This window comes from Apteryx mantelli, chromosome 4, assembly GCF_036417845.1.
Source record: "Apteryx mantelli isolate bAptMan1 chromosome 4, bAptMan1.hap1, whole genome shotgun sequence".
NCBI lineage: Eukaryota > Metazoa > Chordata > Aves > Apterygiformes > Apterygidae > Apteryx > Apteryx mantelli.
The window spans coordinates 13,475,735-13,492,346 of NC_089981.1; the positions used below are offsets into that span (position 1 = coordinate 13,475,735).

General features: G+C 44.1%; 1 protein-coding gene across 1 annotated transcript; it reads left to right on the plus strand.

The window, feature by feature from the left end:
• Positions 1–5,974: 5,974 nt before the first annotated feature.
• On the plus strand, positions 5,975–6,898 carry LOC136991940 (olfactory receptor 4S2-like; the record flags this gene model as incomplete). The annotated part of the gene is made up of 1 exon (XM_067295437.1): positions 5,975–6,898. A coding segment is annotated over exon 1 (924 nt), but the record flags the coding sequence as incomplete, so codon positions are not given.
• Between the last annotated feature and the right edge of the window lie 9,714 nt (positions 6,899–16,612).

The window sequence follows — 16,612 nt, forward strand, 5'->3', positions numbered from 1 at the left end:
TTGGACAGACAGTTCTTGTGTTCTTTATATCGTGAGACTGTCTGAAGAAGGGAGAAGTAGTGAAAAAGCATTACTATTGCATGCCAAACACTGGTAAATTCCCATTTTTGATGGTCCCTGGATCATCTCTCTGGGACAGCAGCACCAACCCGGTCATTTACTTCCTCTTCAGGAGCAACCGTCACCACCGGCTCCATGGCTCTGGGAAAGTCACCTTCCAACAAGCGTTTGCAGAGAAAGCAACGTGCGGAGAAGGAAGCCAAGTGCCCAGAGACACTGCTGCAGAGACTGCTGTATAAATCCCTGCTGGCGAGGAGGTGTGGGAGGGTGGGGCAGCCTGCAGAGGGGACTGAGGGGAGGTGGGCAGCAGTGCTCAGCCCCCAGCGGAGCCAGGGCATCTCCACTGCGGTGGGAGCAGCTCAGCTGGTGACGTGCCCCTTCCGAGCAGGGCTGTGCTGGGGACCAGGGAGCTGGGTGAGAGCGATCCTTGTCTGCACACCATGCCAGTGCCTCTTCTCATTACGTGGTCCCCCCTTGTGGAAGGGGACATGGTGCACAGAGCATGGCTATGCAGAGCATGCAGAGCGCGGGGAGGAAGAGTGACCCAGGATGCTGGGCATGTCTTTGGGACCCTGAACCTTACAGGGAGTCTTTTCCCTCACTTTGACTTGAGGCCAAGCCTGCAGGACTCCAGTGCATTCTGGCAGCTCCTGGGAGGCCATTCTCAGCAGGCATGAGTTTCATCCTGGCTATTTTGGGCTTGTATAGAAACATCCTTGAGGTCTGAACACCTAGCGGACCGTTCAGCTGGTGCCACGGCTGCTCTGGTCAACACACAGGGGTCCTGGAGTGATGCGTGGTGCTTCTGTGTGTGTAGAGAAGAGCACCAATTCCTCACCTACACCCTGAGCCTCTCCATCGCTGTCCCCAGAAGACATCTCAACTCATCTCTCCCAGCTTTCGCCCAAGATGGCCATCTCCAGATGAGTTAGTTGCCCTAGGCTGCCTGTACAGGCAGTGGAGAGAAAGGTGCTTGTAAGGAGCTTTTCCCTTCCCTATGTGGCTGCAGCACACAGCTCCTGCTGAGCCATCAGCCACCCTCCTGTCCCTGTGCCAAATCTCTTCCCCACCACCGTCTCGCCCCACACTGGGGATGCCTCGCTCCCCTTACGCAGTGCCATGCAAGGCCTCTCACTCTAGTGCTTCTGAGAAAGCTTTCAGCTCCCAGCCACAGCACCTTATCTCACTGTCTTCCCAGTAGCTGCTGGGAGGGTCACCTCTCTTCCTGGCACTGGCACTTGCCTGTTGCTGCAGGGCTGAAAGGGCATTTCTCTGCCTCTCCATCCAGCTCTCCAGACTTTCTATTTGGTTTTTGGTTTTTTTGGCTCCTGCCCTCAATCCTTCCCTCCTTTGTGTCTCCATTACTCTCTTTCTGGGTTGGCTGGTGCGTGGATCGAATTAACACTAAAACAGTTTGTGAGCAAGTGAAGGGCTGGATTTAAAAGGAATGGATCTAAATCTGATTTTTTTGAAATTAAGTTGAAAGCAGAGAAAGAAGGGAAAATGTCTGCACCAGAACATTCAAAGAACTAACAGGGGTCAAAACTTTTCTTTTTTGTTTGTTTTAATTCTACGGAGTAGCAGTATTCCTGAAGCCATTTCATGTCAGTTAACAAGGTTTGGAGAAGCCCTTTAATGGTTGATTACAATATTGCTTTAGCAGAGATTTCACTAGAAACCATGAGACCTCTCTGCTGTCCTCCTTCGTTGGTTTCATTTCATAGGTTCACCTTTGACTGCAGCTGCTCAGGTTAAGAAAGATGGGGCCCATCGTGACAGTCAGATTTGTCCGCCCTAAGTTATTTTGTTTAAAAGCTAGATGTCTATTTCACACCTAATCGCATCCTAAAATCAGTTCTGAGGTAGATCAGATGCATCTGCCTCCAGAGACATTCATTTTTTTCCGCAGAAGAGCCTAGAGTGACTAAGTCAGGGTTAAATTCGCTGACTTCCATCGGCATTAAATAGGTGACGTCCTCCCTCAGTTTCCCAATTCGTAAATGAAGGATTTTTTTGACTGACTTGGTAATTCACTGACCTCTGTTAAAACATGCAAATTCTTGCAAAGAGGCTTTATTCACTGGATTTCCAGTGATGAAATTTCTGGTGAGATAGGACTTGGAGGGTCATCAAGAGGTCACCCAGGACATCTTCTGTCCCTATAAAAACTTCATCGTAACCACTCGTGAGAGAAATGAGCCCAACCTGTCCTTAAAAGACTCCTGTGATAGGAATTCTTTACCATCCCTGGAGGATGGTGACTCTTCCTACAGCTTGAGGTTTCTTCCTTTTTTTCCTTTAATGAAGATTTCTCTTTTACATGTTTTTTGGAATACACAGAAGTGAAAAAAGGAGAGAACATATCTAGATTACAAATGGACTGTTTTAGCATTCACAATGCTAGGAAGCCAGAGCAGTGGACCTAATGGCCCTTTACACATGGGAAATCCACACAACTATCAGCTTGGAGTAAGGAAGAACTCTGAGAAGTGTTAGCTGGATAGGTCCATGCATATGCTTCTCCACTTGAATACTCAGCTACTCCTTTGACTGTTATTTCTTATGGAGAAACCCTGAAATGCCTTTGTGATATCATTATAAAAGCATTGACTGACAACTGTTTCTTTAAAATATATTTACTTAAACTTTTCAGTCAAGACAGAACTCATTCTCCTCCTTTGCCCCTTTCTTTCACGCCTTCCCTTCACTAAGCCTCCACCCCTCCCTCCTCCAGCCCCAAGAGCCCTTCAGGTGGAAGATTTCCTGGGAGAGGGTTAAAGGTTGGTGCTTAAATGGTTTTCTTCTCAGCCCTGGGATATGAAAACATCATTCAGCACACCCAGGTCACATCATCCACACAGCCTATTAAACCACTTCTCACATAGGCAGGAAACATCAAGATACACTTGTGACACACGAAAGCAAGTAATACATTAGATGGGATTGGATTATACACTAACAGCCACCTCCTGAGCAAGTTTTGGAAGCTTTCCAGAAGACATTCTATGTTCTTTAAAGGTGCTGTGCTCTAACACATTCATACCAGGGAAGACAGAAGTTGAGGAGATAAAGTTGTACAGCCCTTACACAAAATATTAGATCTCTAAACACAGGTGAGGTAAGTTTTGCAGCTTCTCTGGCTTCTCGCTTTGCTTTGTTTTGTTTTGCTTTGCTTTGCTTTGCTTTCCTCTTCCCTTTCCTTTCTTCTTGAACAAATGTGAAAATACAGAAAGGAACTTCCACTGAAGTTATCAACTGTCTCTAGTTATCTTTGGCTAGAATCATATACAGAGCTAGTTCTACAGCCGCAGATTCGATTGCTTCGATATTATTCTTTTGTTTCCCATAACCACCTGAGATTTCAGGGAAGAATGCATGCAGTAAGGAGATGGTGCAATTTCTCACCCTTTTTGAGATGTTAAGAGTACACATGAGATTCATTTTATTTTGCAGCTGATTGCATTATGTCATATAGCTCAGGTCTACCCCTGCAAAGGCACTTGAAGAGATAAGCCATAACTGGTGGCAATCCTCTACTGAATTAGTCATTCTAGTGATCCTCTTGGAGTCAGCAGTAAGAAACGGGTACTGGCAGCACATGATTCATCACATCTACAAGTAGACTGGTCAGGTGTAATATGCCTAGCTTAGGTACAGGTGCCTACATGACTTAAGGCGATGAGATGAGATCAGACAGATGGGTAGTTTGTTAAATGCAGTTTGGTGGTGATAGAAAGGACTTTATCAAGCAAGATACACAGTCGAGCTGTCTGAATTGTGAATCGGTCCTTTTGTAGATGCACACCTTGTTTTTAGCTCAGGAGTTTGCCATCTGCTGGTATTCCGGCATATAGTTTCCCCTGACCATTTCTCTCTTGGTCACTCCTTTCTGACTGCCTAAATATGGCCCTGCGATTGCTGTGGTGTGCTTCCAGTCATGCTCTGGCTTGGATGGAGCCCAGCTATTTCTTTTCGACTCGGTACTGCACAGCCATAAAGGTGTGCTCATTTCATCCCTGTCATTTATTTTGTTGAGAAGTCTACGTCGTTGCTCAGTAGAAGGAAGAGGGGTAGAAAGGATCAATACCTGGTAAGACGAGGGAGAAACTGACCTCCCGTTGTTCTTACTGATCCTTTTCCTTGTAGAAATATCTGAAAAGGAACCATCCATGTAAATTTTACCCTTCTGCTTGAAAAACTTTCATCTAGTGTAAGTACAACTGTAAGCATAGGAAAAGTCCCTAACTTTGCCCACTTCCTCTCTCAGCTTCACTTTGTGGGTTTGAAAGTAATCTTGGGTTTTCTCAGTTTCAGTGTTTCCTGTGGATGCTTGATCACTTTGTGCCTGCACGAGAGTTTCTGATTATGCTGCAGATTGAAGTAGTTGGTAGATAACTTGGAATAATTGAATCATTCCACAGATTTGCTCACAGATCACCAAGACAAATGAGAAGACCTGGTTGTGATGTAGTTCTGCAGGACTTAAAATGGTGCATTTTAACACCAGCTGACGGGGAATGTTTTGATGCTAGAAGGAAGCCCATACAGTGGATATTTTTATTAAAAGAGTGCCTGCTTTTGGCTGACCTTAAACTCTCTGTGAAGAGTTTAATCTGGTGGTTCCCAGACTTCTTTGCCAAAGGAACTCTGGTGGTCTGGGTGCATAATGGCAAACTAGAGACGTTACACTCTTTCTAAAGATGTAGGCTACTCATTTATTAGTGACACGTAATGCTCGATGGGTTGTAGCTGGAATACAGGGTGAACCAAAGAAGTCCCATGTTTATGCTGGAATGTGACCTTGTCTCGAATGAGAAACTGTATGGATGTAGAAATGCCTAGGGACAAGGAGCTCAGCCATAACCTAAAACAGGTGGATGGCATTACAAAAAGCTCTGAGCTACTTTCAGGAACCAAAAGGGATTATTCTCTGAGGGTCATTCTAACCTGGTGGTGCTAATTTGCTTAAGCTCCTCATAGTGAGTGGAGGAAAAAAGGGTTCTGCAAAGGACCCTAATTTAGTCATTCTGAATCAGCCTATAGAGAGACTTATACTGGCTGTTGAAGGAGTTTAGTTAGATTAGCTTCATTAAGCTAAGTTAACCCTTGAAAGCATCACGCAGAGCATATCAAAAATCACACTGGGTAAAATCAGTACAGTGCTGGGACAGAAGATCTCACAAGAGTCTTTCATTCTTCCTTCCTCTGATAGAAACAATGCTGAGATTTAGAACAATGTGAAATACTACATTAAGTCATATGTGTATTTTTTTCCCCTCCATGATAGATAACCTTCCCAGAACTCATTTTTCAGCCTGTGACATTTCATATTTACGTTTCAAAATGTCTATACACAAGAGAGTTCTTTTCTCTGCATGTGGTTACATTTCCCTTCTAAACAAGAATTCGAAGATCATGTGTACTTATAAAGCAAATCATCATTCTGAGCAATATTTCCAGGTATTCTTAAAGACACCCATTTTACAAAGATTGCTGTCAGGGACTTTGTCTCCCCTGAGGGCAAACATGCTGCATTATCTGCCTTGTAGTGCCCAAGGTGAACACTCTGGCCGTGTCCTTAGTGCATGGAAGGCTACCAGCCATGGAGACAATCCTTCAAAATCCTGGAGGACCAGGATTAAGGAACATATCACAGAGTGCACCTATCTCTGTGCCACCAAAGCCAAGGCAGAAGCTTTGTACTGTGGAGAACTAAACAGCTGTGAAAAAAATACAAGACAGAAACTAAACACTTCATAAGCTTAATACTAATGCTATATCTTTCTTGGTTTGTATCCACTTCTGATATAGAACTCACTATTAATAATGAAAAAATGCTGATGAATCATGTGTCTGTCTTTATTTTCCCAGGTGAATAAGCTGTATATTGCATATTGCCACCCGTCTGATCAACATGGAGAAAGTAAGCAGTGTGAAGGAATTCATTCTTCTGGGCCTTTCAAAGAACCAAGGGGTGCAGAAAATATGTTTTGTGGTGTTTTTGTTCTTCTATATTGTTACTGTGGCAGGAAATCTGCTCATCGTTGTCACTGTAATTAGCAGTCAACGTCTGAACTCCCCCATGTATTTCTTTCTCTGCCACCTGTCCATTGCAGATATTTGCTTCTCTTCTGTCACAGCTCCCAAAATGATTGCTGACTTTCTTGTCGAAAAGAAAACCATTTCCTTTGGGGGTTGCATGGCACAGCTATTTGGGTTACATTTCTTCGGCGGCACTGAGGTCTTCGTCCTCACAGCGATGGCCTATGATCGCTACTTTGCCATATGCAGACCCCTGCACTACACCACCCTCATGACCAGGCGTGTGTGTGGCTGGATGGTGATGGGTTCATGGGTGGGGGGCTCTGTGCACTCCCTGGTGCAGACCCTCATAACCGTTAGCCTCCCTTTTTGCGGTCCCAACAAAATTGACCACTACTTCTGTGATGTCAATCCCCTACTACAACTGGCCTGTACCGACACCTATGTTGTGGGCGTCATTGTCGTTGCCAATAGTGGAATGGTTTGTTTGGTCTCTTTCTTCATCCTGGTCACATCCTACATTGTCATTTTGTTTTCCTTGAAAAGGCGAACGTCCGAAGGGCGGTACAAAGCCCTCTCCACCTGTGGGTCCCACATTGCTGTGGTGATTCTCTTCTTTGGGCCATGCACATTCACCTACATACGCCCATCCAGCAACCTCTCGGAGGACAAGAGCGTAGCTGTCTTTTACACTGTCATCACACCCATGCTGAACCCACTCATCTACACACTGAGAAATGAGGAGGTAAAAAGTGCCATGAGAAAACTGTGGAATAGAAAAGTTTGGCGTGAAAAGGGTGAGGTGTAGAACTGTGGTAACATTTTCTCAGGAGCTGAGAAAATCAAGTCTCTCTCACTATAATTCCATTTTGGAAAATTTACTGAAAGCTCCCTTCTGAAGAAAAGCTTGGTTTTAGCTGTTGCAGTAATTAGGAAGACACTGAAAGCTCATGTTTTGATTGGAATGGCATTGTAAACTCTGTGACTAGCAGGGATTCCCTTTATGTTCTCTTTTTGAATAGCACAGGCCCAGGACTGGGGCTTCCAAGCACTGTGGAGACACCAGCAAATAAATAAATGAATGCTATCAAAAATATTAGAATGTGTTCCAGGCAGAGCATCCCATTAGTCCGAGCTCTCCCAGGTGTAAACTTTCCGTCAGACAAACTCCATCTACTCTGTAATCTACTCAGCTAGGAAATGATGGCCCAGGGTGTCTGCAAGGCTGTTGGTCACCTGCTGCTGGAAGCAACTGTACCAAAGGCTTCCTTCCCCTTTACTTTGGAGTAAATGCCTTCTTAGGAGTACTGCATTGTCATATGCTGAATCCATGGGTTAGCAATTAAACTGCTGATATTAGATGCTGGCTGGGTCATTTGCTGATGCAGATGATATGAGGAGAAGCTTCTCCCCTTCCCGTTCCAGTGCAGCAACTCTCTGCCTTTCTGCAGTAGTTCACCTGTCACTAAGGCCCTCCTTCCTAGCCATCCCCTCTGCCCTTCATCTCGGCCTCAGATTTTGCATTTTACTGTTTAGACTAATAGAGAATCAAAGATCCAAGTGAAAGATAAATTGCTCACCGTAGGAAATTGTCGCCACCAAAGAAAGCATTGGGGGGCACAATTTTATGTGTCAGTGACAAAAAAAGAGTTATTTTGGAATAATTCCTGTACGCAGGATAACTCCTAGCCCAACAGGGCACATCTACAGGCCCAGGCAAAGGAAGAAACATGTATTCCAAGGGAATAGCTGGAGCAGCTGCTCCTGCAGGAAGGAAGAGATGTGAAGATGGAAGATTGAATCATCTCAGAGCCAGTCACAGCTGCCACAGGGAGGTTAGTTCTAGCAGCTAAGGTTCTCCACAAGGCCAAAGGAGCCACGAGGAGCCACGGGACGCTGACTCCTACCTTGCCAGGAGGAAAAGAGCAAATCAGCTGCGTGAGGGAGAAAGACATCTGTGTAATGCACTCTGAAAGTAACTAAAGCACTTTCTTTTTCCTTCCTTCACTTCACGTTCCCTATAAACACTGGCTTGCACTTGTGTTGCACCTTAACATGGCTTAAGTGTGATTCAAGATAAGAAGGTGTTCCCTGCACAGGAGAGCGGCAGATCTACGGACCAAACCCTGGGACAATGTCAGAAATGCTCTGGTTCCCCGAATGTCCTCTGCTCTATGCAGGGGGTGGCAGAGTGGGTTCCCATTTCACAGGCACGCACCAGCACACTGCAGACGTCTCAGTGTCTTCTCCTCACCGTGGTGGGTTATGTGGATGGCAGCCAGCAGGACGGAACTGGGATAAATCCTGATTCTCAAGGCTTAGAGGGATAGTGTCCCTCAGGCCTGGGCCAGCATGTCCCTCACCCAGCAGTCACACTCTGTGGACACAGCTAAAGGTGGGACCATCCCCACCTATTTGTAGCAGTCTAAATTCTTCATGCAGTGAAGGACAGTTGTCTAGCTCAGCACCATTGTCAACAGAGAGGGACAGGCGCCTTCAGAGGTTGCTCTGTCTCACCCGGGGTGGGGCAGGTAGAAAGACAGATGGGGCCCACTGACCCCCTTCATACTGAAACTGCTGAGGGGTTAGGGCACATGGCCAGTTCAAGCTAAGGCTTATAATTTTAAAACTGTTTTTGTTTTTGTTTTAATGTTTTGGGGAAGAACGCCATGATTTTTCTGATTTCTCTTCCATCTGCAGGATGCTAGCAGGCAACAGTGGGACCATAGCTTATGGAAGGCGTCAACAACAACAACAGCATTTGATTCCTCTACACATTGGCCCAGATTCTTATAATGACTCAATATGAGGACTAACCAGCTGCTTCTATATTTTGCATTGCCTGAGTAAAAATACCTGGCAAGTAATGAGGCCTGACCACAAACACTTTTAAAGTCTTGAAATAATTTCCTCGTTCCTCTTGTTATTGCCCCCTGTCGTGTTTCAAACTTTTCTCTCTCCTTTGGTGCTGCTCACTTTCCTCCCAAAAGTAGACACAATCTCCTGTCCTTCCCAGGTTATTCATCCTGCCCAACCATTTCTAAGTGGAACATCATAAATAACTGAGGATGCACAAAGATGAAAACAAACCAAATGGATACTGTCTGTCCTGGTAGTCCATGCCCCCATGCCCCTGTTAAAGGGCTTAGCAAGTAGAGCTGGAATGAAAAAGTCAGGATTTTTCTATCATAGGGTGTGAGGCATTGTCAAATCCCTTACTCCGTAAAGCAGCCTCATCAGGGTGAACATGACTGTGGTCGGTGTGGTCTGTTTTGGCAACTGTGGAGATAGATGGAGAAAGAGGGAGATCAAAAAGGAAGATGTTATCGTTGGCTGATCTTGTGTTTGATCTCATTGCTGAAGTAGCTGATCTAGTCCTACTTTGACACAGTTGTCCACAAATCACTTCTCTAAGATTCCATTACTCTACTTTGTTTTCCAAAACAGGATAGTTACAGACAGATGTATTTGGGATAAACTCCTCTATGTCTAGGAAGCATTCAAACAATGTAATGCTGGGTTTATGGAAAGCCTGCAAATAAGCTTTGAGCACTCCAGAAATCACTGTTATAGCTCAGTGCACATGCGGTTCAAAAGAAAGTGGTGCCCACAGACATCCACAAGAGGCTTTTTTTGCTGGAAAGGACATTTTTGTTTGTCTCAAATGAGGACTGGATCCATGCACATGTCATTTGGGAGCTATGTCTCTCTCCCACTTCTAGTTAAAACAACTCACTTAAAAGAGTAGAAATTAAATTTTCTCTCTGTTATTATTACCAGATGTCTAAGTGCTAACAGTCATATAGCACAGTTATGATGTTTATTTATGCTGCAAAAATGCAATGGTAAGAGCAAGTTAATAAGTAATAAGAAAAAAGTTAATAAGAAAGCATATGTGAAATATTGGCTTGGAAGGGAAAAAATATCTGACATGTGTAAGAGACATCAAGGTATGTTCACTGCTTGAGCAGAATTCCTTAGGGGATGACTAACATGTTGAGACTCAAATCAAAACATGCACTATCCTTCTCAGTCAGTTTTTCGTTTCCAAATCAACACTCCAAAAGTGGATGTTTAGGGAGCCTAGCAGCAAGTCTTCCTTTTTAAAAGGGGCAAAGATCAGAAATATGAATCTGGAGGATATTTTCACCAACTCCCTCAAACAAATAAACGGAGCTCACTATACACACTTCAGTAATACATTCTGAGTTAGATATCAACTGTCACTCCTTGAGAGAAGCATTGACTTTGAAAGGAAACTTTCCCCAAAAGGCATAAAAGGGAATACATTGATATTGAACATACCAGTGATCGACATGGATGTGTACTGATAACACTGTGTTTCTAATGCCATCACAGGTGGCTTTATTCTGTGCTTCAGGTCCTGTCTACGTGACGTATGTGAAGAACAAGAACAATGTGATGGAGTTTGTCTTCCAGGGACTCACACAAGATGATACATTAGCAAAAGTATGCTTCACATTCTTCTTAGTCTTCTATGCCACTGTTATTCTTGGAAACCTGCTTATCATCATCACTATACAGAACAGTCAACAGCTGGACTCTCCCATGTACTTCTTCCTGAGCTGCTTGTCCTTTGTAGATATCAGTTACTCTACTGTCACAGTTCCCAAACTCATTTATGACCTTCTTGCTGAAAAGGAGACCATCTCTTTTGTGGGCTGCATAGCACAGCTCTTTGGGGTCCATCTCAACCATGGGGAGGCAAAGAGAAGTGTTCAGGAGGGACTTTCCAGGAAAGTTGTTCTATTTTTAGCATGGCTGTTCAGAATACAACTGAAACTAAATTCAAGGTTTCATGTAGCTCTCAACTTTCTTTGGAAACTGTCAGTCAAAAGGATGTGAGCATATTGTCACCAGTCAAACCCGAGCCTTTGGGGTGGTATTGTGGCTTTTACCTTTAGACACCTTAGAGTTGTGTAAGTCTCAGGTCTAGGCTTCTCCTGGCATTAAGAGGAATAGCTAGGTATTTTGAGAGGTTGTGCTTTCCCACTAGCTCCTACGAGCTTCAGAGAGTGGTGTCTGCTCACGTTTCTACACAAAAAAAGTGATGGTGGTGCTAAGCTTCCAAGAGAAAGCAAATCCTTCAGGATGGCACAGCACAAGCAGGTTTCATCCCACATATATTGGTGTGCTGACATGAGGTGCCTCAACTTGAGAGAGCTGCTGAAGACAGCAAGAGACCTTTGAGGGGACTGCGATTCATTGCATGGTAAAATAGGAGCATGAGAGGAGCAGGATGCTGCACTAGGTGTCTGCCTTACAGTGAAGGGTGACATACACTGTACTAGGCTTTCTAAGGCTCCCAGGAACACTGATGGACACAGAGGCCGTTCCCCAATGCCAGGCATTAACTCCGATTTTCATCAGTCTGTGCCAACCTGGTGTCTCTGGGAACGCTTCATTTAAAGGAGCTCTGCTAACACCTTTCCAAGGCCTTGACCTAATGTCACAGCTGAGCTTTATAATCTATCAGAGCAGCAATCCAAGCACGGTTAAATACCATAGTCAATGTTGGAGCCACAATCCAGTTCAATTGTTGGGACATTTTTCACCTCTTTATTTAGAGACTGGATGAAGTTTCATACTTTGGCCAGTCGTCTGGTGCTTTACACTATAAAGATCTAAGGAATAGGCATCTCAGTGGAAATATGGGGATCCAATATCTCTCCACACTCCACACAATATAACCTAATTCCTAGCTGAACACTGAAAATTTCCCTAAAATTCTTAACAGTACTGTTCTTGATTCATCGAGTTTTCCTCAACTGTTTGCAGCAGGGAAACCCCCAAATGCCCCTAGGACCTCCTGACTCTGGGCAATGCTGTTCTACCTCAAATAGACTTACTTTAGCATTGCTGTCATGACAAGTGATTCAAGGCAGGGATTTTCCCAAATCTCCTCCTGGAACTGAGATTTGGGGAAGGGAAGAAGAGGAACAGGATTCTGGATGGTGGATCAGAAGGCTTTCTTCGAAAAGCAAACTGTAGATTTGAAGAGACAGCAGCTCTTTAACATTTTAAATTCCCTAATTTTGTCTGGGTTTCTCGAGGTGGAGACTAAGGCATAGGTGAATGCAGGGCTTAGATGAATGTGGGGCTTATGAAAATCTGTTCTTTTTGATGATATTTGTCAGAAAGCATATTTAGGTTTGAGATTGTGATTCTTGATTGAAACATGCTGCCGGTTCTGCTGATGCTTAGCTCTAGATGGCTTTGACTACCTTAAACATCAGCGCAGACAGAGGTGTGCAGACATGACTCATTGCTGTGCAGGGAAGCTCTTTGATGACAACCTACCTGTCTTTTTCTGGAAGAGTACTAGTGTACATTGCTCTTCCCAGAGACCTGTAAACATACACAGGAAAATAAAATGATGCCTGTGATTTCTTCTCAAGCTATTTCCTTCCTGTGAGCTGGGAGTCCACTGAAAGAGACAATTTTGGACACCTCAGAAATCTGGTTTAAAAATCTCACATCTCTGTTCAAGATAAGGACAGCGCAACGCTGATACATGTAAAAACAGTGAACTTCACATATCTGATGATACTTAATAATCAGAAACAAGAGATAAACCTTGAGCTTCAGCCTCTGCAGCAACAGAAAGATGACAACTAGCAGCACCAAAAGGCTACATTTTCCTGAGACTTGTAAAATCCTTCTTTAGGGTGCCATAGATGGTCACAGGGACACAATTTTTGCTATAGTTATGCACAGCTTTAAGGAGAGGAAGTCAGGGGAAATAACAGCCCTAACAGGCTTGCAGTGAAATGCAAAGGGAATCCGCAAGACCTCTTTCCATCCCCCTTTGACTGTAAACCTTATGCAGAGGCAGGAACCTCTCACCTGTCTGAGATTAATTCTGTCACTTTCAGCTCAACAAAGATTTCAACTCCTTCTGCCAACTGAGGGACAGCATTTGTAAACTCAGCCAGAAGGGATGAAACATCTACTAGAGATAGAACACCTATCCTTAGAGCTAGCTTAGCTGAATTGATAAAAGGATTCCAAAGCCTTTCCCAACTTTCTCCTCTCCCAGAAATGATTGGTCGTTTATTCTCAAAATCACATTGATGGCAGACATGTAGTTGGTAAGTCACCATCTTATTCCATCATTCTTTTAAGTGAAAGAACACTGCAGCTTGATTAACTTTCAGATTATGTCCAATGTCCTTAAAATAACTACCAGTTCACTCAGTTGCCTCTAGTGGATTGCTGATATGTGGAGATGAAAAGCAGGAATAAGTTCTTGTTACTTCACAATGGTAGCAAAATTAGAAGTCAATCTTTTTTGCATTTCTGTAGTTTTTTCATGTTTCCAGGCAGAAGGGGAAAAAGGAGGTAGTAATGAGTGACAGAAGAGGGAGGGACAGTTACTTTCCCTAGTGTTTGGGGGGCAAAAACACGGGTGTGTGTTCTCCAAGATTTCCTTTCCAGAACTTCAGGTTCTGTGTGTTGCACTGGAAGAGGCTACTCCTTTCAAATACTGAAGACATAGCAGAAATGGCCATAAATTCAAATCACATTTCTTTTCTCCTCTTGAATATCTTTGAAAGCTTTTTCTCATCTTGACGGACTGGTGGTTTTCCTACATGAGCAAACGTTCCTAAAAGAACAGAGAACTGCAATTCTGTGCCACGCACTCCTCAGGCAGGAGTCCTGGTTGTGCTTGGAACTTGCAAGTTAAGAGTCAGGATTCCTCCAGCTTTCAGCAGCAGAGGAACACAGTCTTTCAAGATAGAAGTTGCAGATACAACCAGTTAAAAGTCCACCTAAAAGCACTTCTAACAATTAAGTACCTTTCTAAATCTCACCCTTGGAAGCTGATCAAATCTTCCTTGGAAGTCCTACTCTTTGTACCAAGGTTTTGATAAATTCTCCCCAAACAAAGTTCTCTTTCTAACAAGTCTGCTGAAGTTTCTCTGATATGACCTAAAACTCTCCTCAGAGCATCCTTCACCTCCTTATTCCTTAGGCTGTAGCTGGTAAGATTCAGCACTGGAGTCACCACTGTAGAGAACAGAGAGGCCCATTTATCACAGTCCAATGAGTAGCTGCATGTTGGGCTACCACACATAAAAATGGTGCTCCCATAAAACAAGAAGAGAGCTCTCAGATGGGAAGCAGAGGTGGAGAAGGCTTTGCATCTGCCCTTGGAGGAGTGGATCCTCAGGGTGGTGGAGATGAGGTAGATGGAGGAGATGAGAATTGCCAGAGATGTGAAGGTGCCACGAAACACACCAAAAATGTGAAGTACCATCTCTTTGCTATAGGTGTCAGAGCATGAAAGCTGGATCCTAGGGGGATGTCACAGAAATAATGACTGATAACACTGAAGTCACAGAAAGAGAATGTGAAGGTGGAGATAGTTTGCGCAAGTGCGTGGACAAAGCCAGTGAAAGAGGAGATGATTACCATCTGTGTACAGGCTTTTGAGGACATGACAGTTGCATAAAGGAGAGGGTTACAGAGAGACACATGCAGTCATATGCCATTACTGCCAGCAGGAGACACTTAACAATAGCCATGAGGAGACAAGTGAATAGCTGTGCCACACAGGTACTGACTGAAGTGGCTCTCCTCACTGCTGAAGAGTTCACCAGCAACCTCGGGGAGATAGCTGAGGAGTAACAGAAATCCACAGAAGCCAAGTTACTGAGGGAAAGGTACACAGTGTGTGAAGCCAGGGGATCAACATTCATCTACATGATCCTTCCAAGATTCCCTATTAATGTGCTTAAAAAAAGCGGGTTACCTTCACCTCTTGGCTTTCTGATAGTCCAGAGAGGATAAACTCAATGGCCACACAGTGATTCCTCTCAGGCATGTTGCTAGCACACTCATATTATCTCCCAACAAGAAACTGGTTCAACACCTAGAAGTGATGGGAAACTGGCAACACACAATTGATTGTCTCAGTAGCCACAAGGAAGTACGGCGCATTTTCATCATAGCTTCTGACTAGACTTCTTTAATTACGCATTGAAATGACTTGTGATACAAGGGAGTACTGTTCCTATTTTTCAGGTGAGATAAGAAAGTGCAGAAAGATAAAATAATTTATTCAAAAGGCAGCAGCAGCACTGTGAAACACAAGTCCTAGTCTGGCACTACAATGGTTTTCATGTGCCCTCTTTCTCCTCTTTTAAGGAAAAAAGTCTGCTTTTCTTGAGGACATCTATGGAGCACTCTTCTCCCCTCACTCGTGGCCACGGTTGGGTGTACAGGATCATCCAAATGGCCCACTCCAAGGGCAATGGCCCACTTGTTCCTGAAGATACATGGTCTTGACATTAGTTCAGACATCATTCTTCCTGTATTGCAATCACCAATACATTTTTTGCCTACTAGCTAACTCCCCGGGGCATTGGTAGCAGGGTAGTTAGAGCTCAGTATGGGCCACAAAGTCCATTAACAGGGCAAAGCAGCCCCCGTTCAGCCTTGCTGAAATAGGAATATAATGGTTAGGCTGCAGCTGTGCCAACTTGCGAAGACCTGCCTTAATTACATGGACCTCCACCACCCTGACCTTTGGGACTGCAACTTGTAAACATACAAATAACAAATCCACATCCTGGCAGAAGAAAGTAAGAATTTCCTCTCTTGAATGAAATGGCGGCAAGCACTAAATGGCAACAGCAGCAGGAAAACCCAGCTTTGCATCTTCCCAAAGAGGAGCAGATACCACAAGATCCTCCAGGTTTGGCTGAGAAAGGATTTCTCATTTGCTTGCATCCCTGTTGTCAAGGAAAAGTGGCCATTTTCTGCTCAGGAATAAATTGGGAAGAGTCACCAAATGAAATACTTTCCATTTAGAGGGTGGAAAATCTCATGCTAAAAGGGAAGGAATCCTGAACAAGAAGGGAATCAGTCATCCCTGTAAAGGTTCTACCAGCTTCACCTCACACGAAAAGTTATTGTTAATCTACTGGAGGTTACCAGTAACCTGACTGACGCTCTCAAAGCGGAGTTCTTATCACGTGGGTGACTGAATGGAGGTTTCAATTCTTGCTGAGGTCTGTTTCTAGCATAGGCTTCAAGGTATTGCATATGTACAAAACTATTCTCTTACTGACCTGTTTCATCCAGAAAGACAAGAGTATCTACTCAATACTCTAGATACTATAGATACTGTCTGTACTGTAGATACCAAGCCAGTTTATTCCCCGCTTGAGCCAAATCTTCAGAAGTACTTGCCCATTTCAAGAAGCAGACAGCAGGATTAAAACCAGCCTATAATGGTTAGGTACACAGTTTAAGTGAGCAAAATGCTTACCCTGCTTAGATGCACAAAAGACCAGACTGCCTTTACACACTGAGTTATCTTTGCATAGCTGGCTGTTGTTTATCTCCAACCTACCCAACCTTTTCTGCCCTAAAGCACAGCAACTAGCCTAGTTAATTCTCAGAAAAGGGCTTCAATGAGCTTGCTACCGACATGTTACTCTATTTCATGGACTACTTGGGAAACTGAAGGAGGAAATTTCCC